The sequence below is a fragment of the Acipenser ruthenus genome, chromosome 40 (genome assembly GCF_902713425.1).
Source record: "Acipenser ruthenus chromosome 40, fAciRut3.2 maternal haplotype, whole genome shotgun sequence".
NCBI classification, from domain to species: Eukaryota; Metazoa; Chordata; class Actinopteri; order Acipenseriformes; family Acipenseridae; genus Acipenser; species Acipenser ruthenus.
In genome coordinates this window covers 1,942,339-1,958,599 of record NC_081228.1, presented here as the reverse complement: position 1 = coordinate 1,958,599, position 16,261 = coordinate 1,942,339, and the positions used below count along the sequence as shown (strand labels likewise).

At 42.6% G+C, this 16,261-nt stretch overlaps 2 protein-coding genes across 3 annotated transcripts; one reads left to right on the top strand and one right to left on the bottom strand.

Moving 5' to 3' along the window:
• Window positions 1–911: 911 nt before the first annotated feature.
• LOC117966550 (zinc finger and SCAN domain-containing protein 30-like) lies at window positions 912–3,702 on the top strand. Its single transcript, XM_059010040.1, has 3 exons — window positions 912–1,652; window positions 2,146–2,580; window positions 2,877–3,702. The coding sequence occupies exons 1-3, from the start codon at window positions 1,127–1,129 to the stop codon at window positions 3,467–3,469; spliced, it is 1,554 nt and encodes a 517-aa protein (XP_058866023.1). The 5' UTR covers window positions 912–1,126; the 3' UTR covers window positions 3,470–3,702.
• A 1,351-nt stretch (window positions 3,703–5,053) lies between these two features.
• On the bottom strand, window positions 5,054–16,061 carry LOC117397197 (serine/threonine-protein kinase 36-like). 2 transcript variants are annotated; one of them, XM_059010039.1, is made up of 22 exons: window positions 16,013–16,061; window positions 15,798–15,871; window positions 15,118–15,226; window positions 14,413–14,553; window positions 14,166–14,243; window positions 13,732–13,862; window positions 12,833–13,082; window positions 12,647–12,740; window positions 12,149–12,315; window positions 11,815–11,903; window positions 11,576–11,696; window positions 11,298–11,426; window positions 10,612–10,791; window positions 10,275–10,363; window positions 9,544–9,607; window positions 9,217–9,327; window positions 8,567–8,641; window positions 8,295–8,412; window positions 7,942–8,068; window positions 7,128–7,326; window positions 5,477–6,616; window positions 5,054–5,193 (listed from the first exon to the last, which is right to left on the bottom strand). In XM_059010039.1, the coding sequence occupies exons 3-22, from the start codon at window positions 15,199–15,201 to the stop codon at window positions 5,080–5,082; spliced, it is 3,501 nt and encodes a 1,166-aa protein (XP_058866022.1). In that variant the 5' UTR covers window positions 15,202–15,226; window positions 15,798–15,871; window positions 16,013–16,061; the 3' UTR covers window positions 5,054–5,079. The 2 variants fall into 2 exon arrangements, with proteins under 2 accessions (XP_058866022.1, XP_033851762.3); XM_033995871.3 differs by having other exon boundaries at window positions 10,275–10,366; window positions 16,013–16,060.
• Between the last annotated feature and the right edge of the window lie 200 nt (window positions 16,062–16,261).

Here is a 16,261-nt window from a genome sequence, read left to right as displayed (position 1 = left end):
TTTCCCATTTTACAGGCCCTTAAGAATGACTGATTCTGTATATCATTAATAATGGTGCACTGTGAGGAATCTGGAAGAGGTTTCGTTACACTTTTCTCCATGGATATGAGTTACAAACGTCACCACCCTCAACTCGACTGGACTCAGAACTGGAGATGGGCCAAGGACCTAGAACCCTGCATCAAAACATGTCATCAAAGAAATATATATATTTATTGCACGCAACTCTGGGAATCATTCTGAGCAGGATCAAATCTTAATTACTGAAAATATTAAAGAGTAGCACAATACAGTAAACTATAAGGTGCTTTTTTTTTTTTTTTTTGTAAAAAATGTATTTTGAAATCTGCACCAGGAGGGATACAAATAAGACTCCTATTGCATTGGGCAGCAGTGTGGAGTAGTGGTTAGGGCTCTGGCCTCTTGACCGGAGGGTTGTGGGTTCAATCCCCAGTGCTGTTGTACCCTTGAGCAAGGTACTTTACCTAGATTGCTCCAGTAAAAACCCAACTGTATGAATGGGTAATTGTATGTAAAAATAATGTGATATCTGTATAATGTGAAATAATGTATAATGTGATATCTTGTAACAATTGTAAGTCGCCCTGGATAAGGGCGTCTGCTAAGAAATAAATAATAATAATAATAATAATAATTGCAGTTTCACCCATTCCAGGTTTTACTACAAGCTTGATTAGCCACAGTGTGTATAGGTAACAAGCTCAGGTGTGTCTTATTAAACCAGGAATGGATAAAACTGCTATGCAATGGGAGTTTTATTCCCATCCCTGACACTGACTCCATGTACATTAGGACAGGTCCAGCTTTTCATCTCACACCTCAGTGCATTCTGGTAAGTGTAGTCCCTCTGTGACATGTACCTGAGACAGGTAAAGCGATGTCTCGTATCTATCCCTGACCAGTATCTGTTACAAATGTAGTTTTATATTAGACTGCACTTGGAGGTATTCGATAGGGGGCGCTAATCACCTAACACCGACAGCGCGACTGTTCACGTGTTAACAACAACTCTCAAAGTGACAGCGTTATCTCGGCTCTCATCGATCTAACTGACATTTTAAAAGGTGGAATACGGTTTGTTTTTTTCTTTAAAACAACAGAAAAGATGGACGTCAGCATCTCCGTTTCCTTCTTTAAAAACAAGCTTGGGTCGACCATCGAGCACGCAATGAAAGCGGCCGTAGACAGCGTACTGTGCGAAATGACACAGCTCGTTGACTCCAAGTTTGCCGATTTCCAGCTCGAAATCTCTGAAAAGGACAAAGAAAACGAAACTCTCAAGCGGAGACTGGAAATATCAGAAAGCGAGCTGAAAGCGGCGCGGGAATATCTGAAAGCTGCAGGCAACCAGCGGCGCACAAATACCATCTGTAATCATAAACACGGGTGTCAAAGCAGAGCCAGCGGGGTGCGCGGTCTGACACAGAAAGGAACCAGTACGGAAAAGTGTGCTTTACTCAGTGGAAAACCGACAGACCATATATACGAGAGCGATTACAGTGGAGCTCTGCCAATTGCGAAACCAGTTTGCTGCACCAGTAAAGCGGTCAAGTCAGCCGTGGCTGTCCAGCACCTACAGGATTGTGAGGCGGCTGACTCGTGGACACCAGCAAGGGGAAGCACAGAAAAGGGTAACTTCAAATGTGTTACTCTGTTGCAGGAACATTAAACTCATATGTTAACCGTTTTTTTTTTATGTAATAATATTAAACTTTCTTTTAAAAATGTAATTGTTATAGAGAAAATGCATTCAGTGGTTAATTAATTATAGAAAATAATACATTTTGTATTTGAGCGTACTTTTCAGTATCACCATTTGAGTCATTATGTAATAAAGGAATTGGAAAGCTGCATAAGGAATAGTCGCTTTGGTTGACTGCACTGCTATTGAAAGATTTCCTGTGTACCGATTAACAGGTGGGGTCCTGTTATGGGGGTCGTGTACCAGTGTAGGTGTAAGCAATTTGATTGACAGAAAACCAGAGGAATGAATGTACTGGCTTTTTTTTTTTCTTTTTATTTTGCTGTGGAGTGCATGTTTAGTAATGTCATTTATTTTGTGGAATAAATATCATCTGTGACGGGCAGCCATGTAAAAAATGAACTGTATTCTCTTTGACACAGGTGCAGAACAGCTAAACGCTGCCCCTGGTTCGGAGGAAGAAACATCGATGACACCGGTAGAAGATGGAGAGAAAGCCTTTAACCATGTTGCAGTGCAGACGCTTTCAGGTGCAGAGATGGCCCTTGAGCAGAGCCGGAGTGGAGGGGATATTCTTCAGTTGGAATCTGTCCAAATCAAAGAGGAGGATTGTCTCTACACAGCGGAGGATGGACCTGAGCTTGGGACTGTCCACATTAAAGAGGAAGAGCTGGATTCTGACAGCGGAGCCGAGATCACTGAACTAGGACAGGTGCACATTAAAGATCTACAATCTGACGTTGAAGAGGCGCAGAGTGAGCTGGAGTCCATTCCTCGCACCCCTCGACTGCCGTCTCCAAGCTCGTCCGGTGCTGAATTGGAAGAAAGAGCAGCGCACTCCAGCAGCAGCACAACACGTAAGCAAACATTGCAAAGTGAAATCGTTTTCTGCAGCCAGATGGTTTTGTGTATAGGTGTGCAGGTAACTAGACCTGAAGAGCCGTTCCTGAACTTGGGTAAAATCGCCTTAGCAAAGCTAATGTTGAAAAACAAACGTGATATTTGATAGCAACAGAAAGGTAAGGGGAATGTATTTTGCGGTTTTGTTGAAACATGAAGATGACCTACATTGACTTGACACAGGACCTGAATGCTTACATTGTGTCGTCATCTTACTTTGTCTGTTTCTCTCTCGTTCCTGTTTCTAATGTAGGTTTAGAAGAACACGACTACAGTCTGCTCGCACAGATCTCCCAAGGCCTTTCTTTGCAACACACAACAGAACCAGAAAGCTTCCAGACACCCCAGCCGACTGTGGAGAGACTGTATCCCTGTACGATATGTGGGGAGGTTTTCACTGGGAGAGGTGTGCTTCGTAGACACCGGCGCCAGCATACTGCCAAGACCCCACTGTATCACTGTACCAAGTGTGTGAAGAGCTTCACTCGTTCAGACCACCTGAAGACACACCTGCGGGTCCACACAACAGAGACCCCCTTTCAGTGTACCGAGTGTGGCAAGAGCTTTAAGTATTCCACCAGCCTTAAAATGCACCAGCGAGGTCACGCCAGAACAATCCAGCACAGATGCACCGACTGTGGGAAAATCCACAAGAGAATCCCTACAGGGCACATTGAGTACCCCTGCACTGGATGTGGGAAGAGTTTCGGCAGGTTTGACGACCTCAGAGAGCACCTCAAGGTTCACACGGATCTCTCCAAGAGCCCAGTAAGACGAGGAAACAAACTCGCAACGGAGAGACTCAGTATCTCTGTATTGAGTGTGGGAAGAAGTTTGGCTTGTTAGAAAACCTGATACAGCACCAGCGGATTCACACTGGAGGCAGCAGAGAGACATCCTTTGGTCTTGTAGTTCACTAATTCAGCTGTAAAATTGAAAACGGTGGGGGAAATGCACTTAGAAAGTAGCGTAAACTAAACTGTTAAATCCTTGCTGAAGTACCATAGTAAAGGCAAAGTGCAATACAGCATTGTAAAGGTATGGTAAAGCAAATACATATTAAAATATGACATGTCAAACTATGGTAAATGCATAGCATAATCATGGGAAAACTGCAAAGTTATAGGGCAAATTAACAGTGGTTAGCTTTAGCTGACCTACCCAACGAGGTGATACATTTACTGGCCAACATCAACTAAAGGACTACGTGTTTGATGTTTTAAATGTGGAAGGTGTGCAGAAAATGATGAGTGTGTATGGTACAATATATATTGCAATTATAAATCACATATCAGAAATCAGCCAATCACAGTGTAGCATTTCCCAAAATTCCAGTACCTCTTATTCTGTGTGCAGATGCCGTCCCGTGCCTAGAACACCACTCCAAAACAAAACAAAAAAACACAAATACCTGGGAAAATATTACTGAAATGACAGGAACAGAAAAGCAAGAAATGAAATCGCTTCAATCTGAGCTGGCACTTAATTCTGGTCAGAACCATTTCAGGAATAAAAAAAAAAAGTTTTATAAATATATTTATCTTTTTAAAGCAATTTCTAAGTACAGTCTGTGTGATTTATAATACGTTAATACTTTGTGTATTTTGTCTTTTTATGAGCAGCCAGAAAACTCTCAGCTTTGCGGTCCTCTCGCCCAAACTGCACAACATTACATCTCGTACAGTAAAGTTGTGGGAACATGAAGCCACTTTGGCTTGGAACTTGGTTTCAGGAGACTAGGTTTCAGGCCACTGCACGGCACACCAGGGGAGACTTGGGGTTTGATACAACAATGTTGCCTCAGACTTGGTCTCCCAGTCTCCTGAAAACTTGTAGGTTGTGCAATCTCACCGAATCACAGTGTGTTAAACTACTGCTCTTTTAGACATGTTCTTAAGACGTTTGTATTTATCAGTGTACAGCTGGGCTCATTTTCTCGTGGGGGGGAGGGATTAAAAACACATTTTGTTTACATCAAACTGATGATTTTTATTTTCAGACTGACTTACAAAATAATCATTAAAACAGATAAAAACCTTGTCAAATGTACAGATACAGACGGGGTAGTTGTAGTCACTCTACCGTGCTGCTGAGGTGGGAGAACCTACCCTGTGAAGAAGTGTTGTGGGTCCCTGGAAGATGCTGCATTCGGCTGTTTTATTCATTTTCTCAATGTTGATGCCCATGTTAAGCAGGTATTTCAGAAGCAGCAGATCTCGTTCTCTATATGAACCATGGTAGTACAACCTGCCAAATTTCAACTTTCACTGCTACTGCGTTTTCCTATGCAGCAGTTCAAAGTGACTACCCCGTATGTCAAATAAAATTAAGCTAAAAATTAAATTGTTCCATTTACTTTTTACATTGATTTTACAGTAATGACAATGCAGTACACAGTATGGGCTTGGGGTTTGGTTTATGCCGGTCGTTCTTTAGTTTGCAAAACCTCTTGACACTCAGGCGCTGGCTGTGGGGCGGAGCTTGCTGATCAGCCAGTGACAGTGGCACTGCCGCGGTGCATGCTGGGAAACTGTGCGGAGTTTCTCGCTGGCATCCAGAGAGACCAGGACCTGAGTGACGGATTGAGTCAAATTACACACAGTATCTGGGAATCATACAGGCATACACGAAGATGGTACGGATAAAGCCACTGAGTAATGAAACCTGCCTGGTAGCAACAGTGGACCACAGGGAACAGAATAGTATTGAAGGCAACATTTCTCATAATTAAACTATTTCACAGAGGAAGCAATACAAATATCAGCAAATATCACAAGCCGCAACAGTCTTAACAATTGAATTGATTATAAAAATCCAGTGAAATGTGAGTGTAATGTCTGTGGCCATCCTTACCTGTCGAAGGGCCTCTTGTTGGCTGAGCGCTCGAAGGGCGCTGATGGCTGCCTGCCGCACGGCATGCCGGGAGTCTGTGCAGGCTCTCTCCAACAGGAGTCGTGGCCCGTCACACTGAAGCAGAGCAGCCCCGCCTCCACCAGACACGCCCACATTCCCCAGAGCAGAACAGCAGCGTTGGCGAATCACAGGGTCAGAATCGGTCAGAAGAGGCAGCAGTACTGGCACTGCCCCCTGAGTAAGCTCCTCCCAGTTCTGAGCATGTCCCACGCCCTTTCCATCCTCTTTGTTTTGTAAACCAGCCTCTTTCATCTTATTAGAAGGCAAAACACCTATTTTCTGAAAACCTGCCCCTTTGTTTTTTTTACCCACACTTTCTTCCATTTTTGGAGTCACATCTCTGCCTCCTTTTCTTTTAGTCTCACCACTTTGTATTGTCCCCCTAGTTCTAGCACCTCTTGACCCAGCTTTTTCATTCTCCTTATTTGCATTTGAAACTTCGCCTTCCTTTGCCCTTTCTTCTTTATCAACTCCCCTAGGAACCACATTTGGCACAATAAGCCCTGCCCAGTTCCCTACTGCTCTGCAAGCAGCCCTCCTAACCTGCATTGATTGATCCCTGAGCTTGCCAATCAAATCCTGGAAAAGCAACAAGGATGGCCTATCATAATTAGGCGGGCGGACATTTCCCAGAAGGCCACAGGTGGCGGCCCGAATTCTGTCGTCTGGGTGATTTAGCACTTTTCTGACAAGGGCTGGGTCAAAACAGAGGGGGAAAGGAGGACTGACGGAACAGCGGGCTGCATGCGAGAGGAGGGAGATCAATTCAACTGCAGAGCTGAACAAGGATTCCGATTGGAGGAAAGAGGCTAGGAGGGAGCTGGCTGTCCTATTTTCTGACTGGCTCAAACTGCGACTGTCATCAGTGTTGGTTAACTTGCTGTTTTTTTTCTGACTGCCCTCATTGTTATCGCGTTTGTGGATTTTGGCTTCTTCCGATGCTGTCGTTAGGGAGAAGAAGCTGCAGGACTCAGCTTCCGCTATGAATCGAGGGATGGAGTATTGAGGGTCGCTGAGAAGGAGACGGCAGAGCAAGGCAAGGGGCAGCTCCAGGAGAGGGAGAGGAAGCAACAGACACAGCTGAGGAGGGAGAGACACACAGGCATTCATCTTAGGAACACAGCATGGTAAATGAAACACTACCAAGTCATGTACTGTCTAATTGACTAGAAACTGAAAGCTGAAAGTTTTTAAAATCGGAGCAATTTATACTAGCTATGACATTTCCAAAAGCATCTTACTGACTTTAAAAAAACATTTTGTTACCCCATCCTTAGCCTAAAAAAACATGCTTTCAAGTCCATTATAATTTTTCTGTATTATGTTTTCAGTTTCCCAAAACTAAAAAGCCCTGAATCATTCTTGTAAAAATATGCGCAACTGCACTGGCTACAGGTAGGCATGGCATTAACAGGCACTACAAGATCTTCCTGTATCTGACATTCAGTCTGGGTCTCTCTCTAGCAAACTTACAATTGTGCTGAACTGTGTGGTGGTTTGTGATGCTCACCAATGCCCACTAGGTTCTGACCTCCATACTCTTTAGCTGAGTTTCAACCCATTGAAGCTGCCTGATTTCTAGGGAACTAACCTGCAGTAGGCGTGGTACTATGTCACAGCTGTGATAGGACTGGAGGATTTCATCTACAGTGTCTTCAGTGATGTCAAGAGCGAATGGGAAACACAGCAGGTGACAGGTCATCACTGATAGGCTAGAGGAGGAGGAGGAGGAGGAGTCACTGGGAGAGCGGGCGGTTGATTCGTTGCAGGCACCATCTTTCAGCAGGAAGCTGGGGGCAAATACAGGAAAGACACAGCAGTCAGAATGGATACTGTTGGGGATCTTTTTGTTATCATTATTACAAATACAGACCTGTGCATTTTGTATTGTGTTGCGACACAGCGCCTACAGAGCTAGAAGGCCTCTATAGCACTCTAATTGGCATGTGATTGCATCAAAAACTTGATAATGAAACATTGTGTTATAAGATCCACAATAAAACTGCAAAGAAACTTAGTTTGTGTTCTAAAACTGTCTCTGAATTACATGAAAGTTGTTCCACTGAATGCCCTGCCCTCCCTCTGCAGGTCTCAGGTCTCAAAGTGGAGAGTGGTTAGTAAAGCATTCTCAGGGCTGGTTGATTGAGCACACGGCATGGCTCAAAACAGACATCATAGGCATTGAGAGTCAAAGACCTTAAACCCATCAATAGCACACCTTATTACCAATTCAGAGGGTTCTTATTCATTACTGCGCCTTACAATGTTCTACAAGAACATGTATGAGCACTGAAACAATAAGCACAGGGAATGTAGCTTTAGCCCTGCGTTGCTGTGTTTTACACTTATGGATAGCTATGGTTGTAAATATAAAAATAGAAGTGTCGGTAACAGCGTAGACGAACCAATCAGCTGTGAGCAGGCGGGCGAGGGTGAGCACGCAGTCTGCATTGTGGTTGGCCAGCAGGGGGAGACAGCGGTAAGGCTCTCTGGTGAAGAGAAACAGAGCGAGGGACAGAAAGACTTGAAGACCTGTGGAGAGAGGGAGTGACAGGGAGTGAGTTTGCAGCCTTTGTTATTTACACAACTCCACGTTCCCTGGCTCCCCCCCAGTAGCAGATCATGGATATTTACCTTTTGTTTAAGATACTTATGTCAGCCGATTCTATTTTTATCCCCTCTATATACATTTCAAGCAGTCAGCTTTAGTTGGCATTGCTACACAAAAAACAAATGCGGAAAAATAGTAAGTTCATACCGTTGTGTGAGAAACAATCCCAGTGTGGTCTCCCCTCCTCCAGTGCAACACCCACTCTCAGCCACAAGAAGCGCCAGAGAGCAGAGTCCATGAACTGTGAGGCAGTGGAGCCGTCACCCTGCATAGAGAGAGAGAGAGAGAGCACATTGACCCCTGGAGTGAGTTTATTGAACTGCATTAAATAAAGTGTTAGACAGATTATAGTTATCTAAACAGCAACAGCATTTAAATCAACTGGAATAATGAACAATAAGCTGCTGTCAGATACTAACCTCAGACAGTGCCTGGTACAGCAGAGTGAGCAAGCCATCGAACAAGCCCCAGCCAGCAGGGGGAGACAGAGAGAGCTGAGGGAGAGGGAGGGGTTTCATTAACAGCTATAGATAGAACTTATATGCCATGAACTTCCACAGAGTACTGCAGTTATTCCACAAATGAGGATGGCTGAATAACCCACTTGTTCATGGAGTATTTTGTTTACATAACAAGTAAGATGTATAGAAAATAAAGGATGTGTAACCTCAATTAAACATTCTGAAAATCACTTTCATCAGATCAAGCTTTGTACCTACTTAGTGTGATGGAATGGGTAGCACTGCGATTCACCTGCTTAGTTTAACTGGATTTGAAAGAATGCAAGACTCCAAAATGAGACTGACAAAATCAAAAAGAAAACAAAAAAAGACTAACACTTTTTGTTTTCATATTACCAAAGCTTTCATATTTAGTGCCATATGAAAATACAATAATAAGTAACCACTCAGATAAAAACAATTATGAGCATGCATTTAATTGTTAAGCATGCATTATTAATTATTTATAAAATCACCTTTAAAAAGGGATTTTTTTGCATTTTTCACACATTGCCAAGTGTAACGAAAAGAGGTCAAATAATACAATAATAATGAATTCGCTTGCATACCTCAGCTGCAGAGGCGAGGGCCTGTTCCATCGCTGTCAGGAACACATCGGGTCTCAACTCCACAGAGACCCCATGGAGGGTCAACTGAGCAAGCAGGGTTCCTGCCATGGGCTGAGAGAGAGTGAGTGTGTTAAACTTTCCACTACAATGCAAAACACACAGTTACGAGACCTGAAACGAAAGGCAGATACTGTGTTTCTTAATGCGATAACAGTCAATGATTTTTGTTGTTGCATATTCATTTGCATAGTTAACATGCGTTCTAATACTCTTAATCTAGTAAGTGTTTTGCATAGCAGCGGCTATGTGCAAGTGCTAGATTCTCACTGTTAGAGGTGTGAGGTCGGGGTGAAGCAGAATCACAGTGAACAACTTCCCAGCATCTTCCAATCTGAGAAGGACAGAGAGACAGAGGTTGGTTAAAAGTTTCGCTTTATTGTGATTCGCACTCATTTTTCTTACTGGCTAAAGGAAATGTGCAGTCAACAAAATGCATGTATTGGCTTTTCAATAAAAAGGGGAATTAACAACGGCTATAGAAGACATTTTATTGAATCTCATTAATATGACATTCATGCAATAAGACCCTAATCATGCTTCTGCAGATTGTTTAATTTTTTTAACTTAATGTTCGCTTGTTTGAATGGTCTGTTTAACCTGTCACTACACCACAGTGTCATTCCTGTGCAGCAATCTCCCTTTGCTGCACATCTAAGCGGTGTCAGGTGGGGTTGTAATGCCTGCTGCACAGGAATCTACAGTGCTAGGACAGGATAAATGGTGATCCAAGGTGAAAATAATGTCTGGAAAACTAATCTGCTGAAAAATAACAAGCAACTTATGTTAGGTTAGAAAAGCTTTAGTTATTAACCTGGTGTACGAATAGCTGTACTAAGTGCTAATCTTGGACTACCTAATGTTACCTTATGTAAGGTTGTACACGTTTACTGGTAATAGGGGTATGTGAAACCAGCCATAAAATACTTACAATCCTAAACTTAATCATTAAGGATATCTTGAAACAGGTTTTAATTGTTTCTTGTTGCAGAATCCCCTACCTCTCTCCCTGCATCTCCCAGTTCAAGTCATTCTTCCAGTACACTCCAAGTACTGCCATCAGGTCTCCCAGCACTGCCACTGCCCAGGGCTGCTGTGAGATAGGCAGGGAGAGGGATGTTAAATGCATGCAACTGTATTTTTCTTACACCTTTATGGACCGGGCACACCACGTACCATGATCTGTACCATCATGGTTAAAACGTCGCTGTTCTACGTGACATGACAACAACACGCTTACGTTCAAATGACCATGCTGGCAGTTTATGCTTTGGTTCTTGGTTTGATGAATGAAGATGATGTTTGGTCAGGCTGGACGGACTCTATGGAGACACTCACCTGCACCACTGTCTGATTCTCCAGGATGCTTCCGATCAGCTCCAGCAGGAAGTGGGGTATGTTGATTTCCTGTGCGAGGTGGCCGAGTAGCTTGGGGTCAGAGTTCACAGTCAGCAGGTTACCCAGAACCCTCAGTGGTGGGCGGAGCCGACACGCCCCTTCCAACATCCCGTCCAACAACTGAGCAGCAGAGAAAGGGTTAACATAAAATATATATATATATATATATATATATATATATATATATATATATATATATATATATATATATATAAATATAGATAGAAGTAAAAATGATGTCACAATATATAGAACACCATTACTCATGTAAGAATAAATCATGGATTTGAATGTAAACAATAACAAGTAGTTGTCATGCTGTCAAAAACCTATAAATACCTCCAATGTTTTGATTCAAACACAGGCTCCCTTGAGAAAGATATGTACAACATATCGAAACGTTGGGCAGCTGACTCTTTGAGCTAAAATATATATATATATATATAAACCTCTCAAATTTAACAATCAGCTAACAGCCCTTAACACCCTGCATTCACATACAAATGAATTAAACATTTAATAATAGGTTCATAATAACACCGGCACGAAACAACACAAACATCAAAAGAGAAGAGAATGTAAAAATAAATAGACTTGGACAAACACACAGACAGACACACTCTCACCTGAACTCTTGCTCCCTGCAGCCTCTCTTTCAGTCGGGACACAAAGTCAGGGTCAGAGGGCAGGGTGGCGGGACTTCCGGGCTCTGTTGTTTTGACCAATCGCTGCCACTCTTCATCACTGTCCACTTCCTAGGTCAGGAGGCAATAGAAATGAGCAACACACACTGAAGAAAAAGTCCCACTGAGGCATTATTGACAATTCAGTTGCCAACTTCCTGTTGCTTTCTAGGACAGAAGAAAATGACACAAGCCTGTTGTAATTATTCTCTGGCACTCACCTCACTTTCCAGTTGTACTGTCTGCAGGCTGGTTCTGAGCTCCTCGTTTTTCATGACTTGCCTGCCCCCCACCTCCACTGAGGGGAACTCCCGTGCATAATCACGGCTTATCTGACCATCTCTGTGAAAATAACAGACAGAGACACCTGGAGGACGCATCCATTTGAAACATGACAAGAACACATACACAAATCTCCAGCCTGTTACTAAGTGACAGCCAATGGCTCAGCCCTCCTTACCGATTGGCCTGTGGGAGAGCTGCTTTTTGCTCTGCTGTCCAATCCGGTGTAGGTCGTGCCTGCTCTGAAACAACACCTGTAGTGGGTTCCTGGAGATAAAAAACATTGGAGAATTATTTTCATTTATATTTGATTGGCAATACCAGTGTGTTGGTATAAATAACTGCAAATCCAGGTCAAGAAGACATTGATAAAAGACTGCGAAAAGGATCAAATAATTTTATAGTTTCTGTTAATTGTCATTCCCAAGTGGGAATATCCAAATAAACGCTTCCCTTGCAACCATGCTGATCTGCAGCTTTACCTGTGACGCTCCCCTTCACCGGCCCCTCACCTGTCTCTGTTTCTTTGCTTGCTCCATGTGTTCTCTGGCCTTGCGCACTATCCTCCCCTCTCCAGTGTGAGGGGACGCTTTCTCAGTCGCCTGACGCAGCTTCAGAGCCAGGAGGTCGGAGCTGGGCTGCACTGTGAGAGGACTGTCCGTCTTGTCATCTGAAACAACTACAGAAAAAGAGAGCTTGTGGGAGAGGGATGAGCTGGGCCAGGCCAGGCTCGGTCCGTACACCTCTTAGAACATAAGAAACCTTACGAACGATTCTGCCCAACCATGCTGGTTCCTAGTAGCTGGCTGTTCTAGAATGATCCTCAATGATTCTGCATCAACAACATGACTTGTTAACCTGACTTCATACCCTCACCACTCTCTGTGTAAAAAAGGGTCTCTGACTGGCTGTCCCGGGTATTAGATTGTGATCAGATCAGATCTTAGAAAGCTAAGCAGCATGGTCATGGCCAGTATTTCTTAGCTTGGGATCTGAGACAGACAACTCACTGAAGACTCCATCAGCGACAAAGGGGTGTTCAAACAGGCATGGCCAAGACAGCCTTTTCTGGGGGTCTTTCATCAACAAGCCCTTCAAGAAACTCTGATGACAAAAAATAAATAGGCAACAGTTACAACATATATGCATCTAACTATCTATGAGATTGTCTAAGAACAGTATTAAAATTCCATTACCGTGCACGGTGGGCTCATGTTATCCGGCCACTTCACGGGATCTCTCACTATCAGCTTGACCAGCTGGAAGATGGAGTTGGTGTAGAAAGGTGGGGTTCCTGTGTGGAGTTCATACAGAATGCAGCCCAGAGACCACAGGTCTGCTGTGTGGTCATAGGGTTTTTCTTCCACGAGTTCCGGGGCCATGTACAGAGGAGTGCCTTTGATTGAGGTAAGGACCATAGTTGAGACACTCATAGCACGAGCAAATCTGGGGAGACCATTACAGGAGATAATCACCACTCAGGACTGTGCGCTGGACAGATCTTAAAAAGTAAAGCAGGGCGACCAGCTTGGTCAAACTTTGTAAAAGAATTTCCCAGACTGACTTACAAGCGCAGTGAGTGAATGGAATGAGAGACCATTCTTTACAGTATCTTATCTGAACAAAACCCCATGGATATGTTTTATTTGATTTGGTGTATTTGCACAGATCATTTTTGTGTATTTGTATTGTTTTGTAAATCTACTAATCTAAAATCCATTGTATATAGGCGTAACTGCAAATATTGGTTGCCTTGCTGTTTCTTTCAAGCATTAAATATCTGTAGGCAAAGAGGAACACATTCAGATAATATTAATGTGCACATAGTCAACAGGGTGTGGCTGTCTGATTTAACAGGGACCATCCTAAATAGCACAACATAGCATGTTGCTAAAGACGCCTGACATGCAAAACGTCTTTATATCCAGAATGTACTTATTATTGACAGCCTAAATGTTTGTCAGTTTGGCACAGTCAAGGAATGTGTGCGCGGTACAGTTCAGCTGAATGCAGCTAGCAGACACGCGGCAGCCGTTGTGTGTCAGTTTTTTTGGTTTGTTTGTCTGTGTCAGTAAGGGAGGTGAGGGGTGCGTACCCAAAGTCACAAAGCTTGACGACTCCACCCTTTCCCAGGAGGATATTCTGTGGCTTCATGTCCCGGTGCAGGATCCTGTGAGAATGTAAGTAATACAGAGCTGAGACCAGCTGACAGGCAATCTCACGCACCTGAAATACACAAAACACAATGTATGATTCGTCTTCTTGCTTACATGAAGAGATCTAATTTATTATAGCCTTATAGACAGCTATGGCCAAATGTTTTGCATCAACTACAATTTTAGTATTGAGATAAAAAAAAAGAATTATACTCATATGCACATAATTCAATCTTTTTTTTTTTTTTTTTACATCATGTAATCAAGGAAACTACAAAATTATATCGCAAAAGTCTACCGGAAGCCACAATAGTAGTATAGTATTTCATGTTAGATTTTGAAATGTTCCATTTTTGTGGATCCGATCTCTCACCCGGCTTTCTGGTAGATTCCCATCATCTTCCAGGATCTGGAAAAGCTCTCCTTCAGCATACTCCGTTACCACGACAACCTGCAATAGAGACCGTCAAAATCACAAACAAACATGCATAACTTCAGGTCTAGGACACAAGTGGTCTGTAGTAAGGCTACCTCAGTTCCAGGATTTTAAAAATCAGGTAAGGATATTGCTATTATATGTCTTTGTGTGTCTACAAGGTGTTGGCAGGCCACTTTCTTACCTCTCGGTCAGTCTCAAAGCTGTCCAGTAACAGTACAATGTTAGGGTGCATGAGCCCTCTCATTATTTCAATCTCTCTTTTCAAACTCCGGAGCTCCTTCTCCGACCGCCCCACTTTAGGAATAAACTTCAGCGCCACCACCTGGAAATAAGAAGGTTACATCTGAGCTACGCATGTAGATACGGATGCATAAAGCAGTCACATGTACAGCATTTGACCACCAGTGGCACTCTGTAAAATGTTTTGGGTTTTTAAAGAATACATATCTTCAAATGTCATTTAAATAGCTTTTACATTCTGCTTACTATTTGTTGAGATTTTTAAGCATTCATCTACTGCTCCAGTATTGCCTCATTATCATTTTTCTCTAACCCGCCTTTACCTGTCCTTGAGCTTGTCTGGTGGATCCGGGACTGAACCGCCTATCTCTTTCCTTTCAAATCATGTGACAATGTGATCTGTCAGCTCTGCATGCCACATCTACTCTCTCTCTATATATATATAGAGAGAGAGTGTATGGGGCTGATCGAGTAGAAGGGTCATGATTTGAATGAAACGAGAAAGGCTGTTCACAATAATTTTAAGAATGGTTAGCACTTATAATTGCAGCCTGATCCGTAGCTTAGTCTAATCACTTTCCCTATCACTTGTTGTCACAGCTGCTCAGTACAGTTGTTCAGTTCAATCTAATTAAAAGCATCTCACCTGGCCACTGAATTTCCTGCGCCCCTTGTAGACCCGCCCAAACGAACCCTCGCCGACCACCTCCAAGACATGATACTTTTCCATACCAACCGAAGACAGGAGGCTGAGCCTGAGTGTGAACAGAAGCCTAGCATTTTTACTGGAGCCAATACCGAAATACACACCTGTACTGTTGCTCTGGAAATTACAATACACATGAAGTATTGTTCATGTTTATATTTTATTTAAATCAATTATATGGCAGTGGTCATCATTGTCAAATTGTGGCGGGCCACGTTAAAAATTACAGGCAATGAGAGTTTTGCAATATTGGGTCATTATATCTATCAACTATTAGTATTACAAATCGCTGAAGCCACTTAGAAATACTAGTGAAATTAGAAGGCATCGTTCTTTATTTAGCTATCGTCACACTTTTGTCAACTTATTAAATAACTATGCCACTTAAAACAAAAATTCCTTTCATAATGGTATGGTAGTTTACAAATGGGCTTTACAGAGATTACATTATCAGTACTGTGCTAACAACGCTACGTTACGCATTCAACTACTAAATAAAGTTTTAAAATAATGTTTTCACTTTTCTATTTAGCAAATGAGTCGCTATATTTAATAAAGTACATTCTGCACTATTGCTATTGCTATGTTTTCATTGTTGTTATTATAAAAACCGTTCTTACCTGATTCAAAGCTTTAGCATCACCTACCTAGGACCCCCTTGTCAAGGTTGAAAACAGGCGGTGCAACATACGCCCTGTGACAAAAATGAGCAAAAGTGGGCTTTTAGTTAAATACCAGCCTTAACTAATAATCAGTGTGGTTCCAAAATGATTAAAGATTATACTGTGATTTTAAAATATATATGTATATCGCTAAGAATAAAAATAACTCTTACCATTTTCCAAACGTAACAGGCATATGTTTTGGCAACAAAAATAATCTTCCGTCGTTCGCTCAATGTGGTTGGAAGGACCCAATATCTTAGCAACCAAAACGGCATCCAAGCAACGGTCGAAGCAAAACAAAGTAAACAAACCACTCCACGTGATAAATACAAATGTTTATAAAGCACGGTTAGGGGCTTGGTGCCGTTTGTGTGGCTGCTAAGGGTTCATTCCCACTGGAAATTATAGTGAGGACATTT

Excerpts from the sequence above, each read along its gene's own strand:
- LOC117397197 (XM_033995871.3), bottom strand. The coding sequence starts at position 15,201 with ATGGAAAAGTATCATGTCTTGGAGGTGGTCGGCGAGGGTTCGTTTGGG. Across the intron at positions 12,741-12,832 it reads ACATGAGCCCACCGTGCACG|AGTTTCTTGAAGGGCTTGTT; the intron begins GTAATGGAATTT and ends TTTTGTCATCAG. Across the intron at positions 10,367-10,611 it reads AGAATCAGACAGTGGTGCAG|CAGCCCTGGGCAGTGGCAGT; the intron begins GTGAGTGTCTCC and ends CCTATCTCACAG.
- LOC117966550 (XM_059010040.1), top strand. The coding sequence starts at position 1,127 with ATGGACGTCAGCATCTCCGTTTCCTTCTTTAAAAACAAGCTTGGGTCG. Across the intron at positions 1,653-2,145 it reads AAGGGGAAGCACAGAAAAGG|GTGCAGAACAGCTAAACGCT; the intron begins GTAACTTCAAAT and ends TCTTTGACACAG. Across the intron at positions 2,581-2,876 it reads CTCCAGCAGCAGCACAACAC|GTTTAGAAGAACACGACTAC; the intron begins GTAAGCAAACAT and ends TTTCTAATGTAG.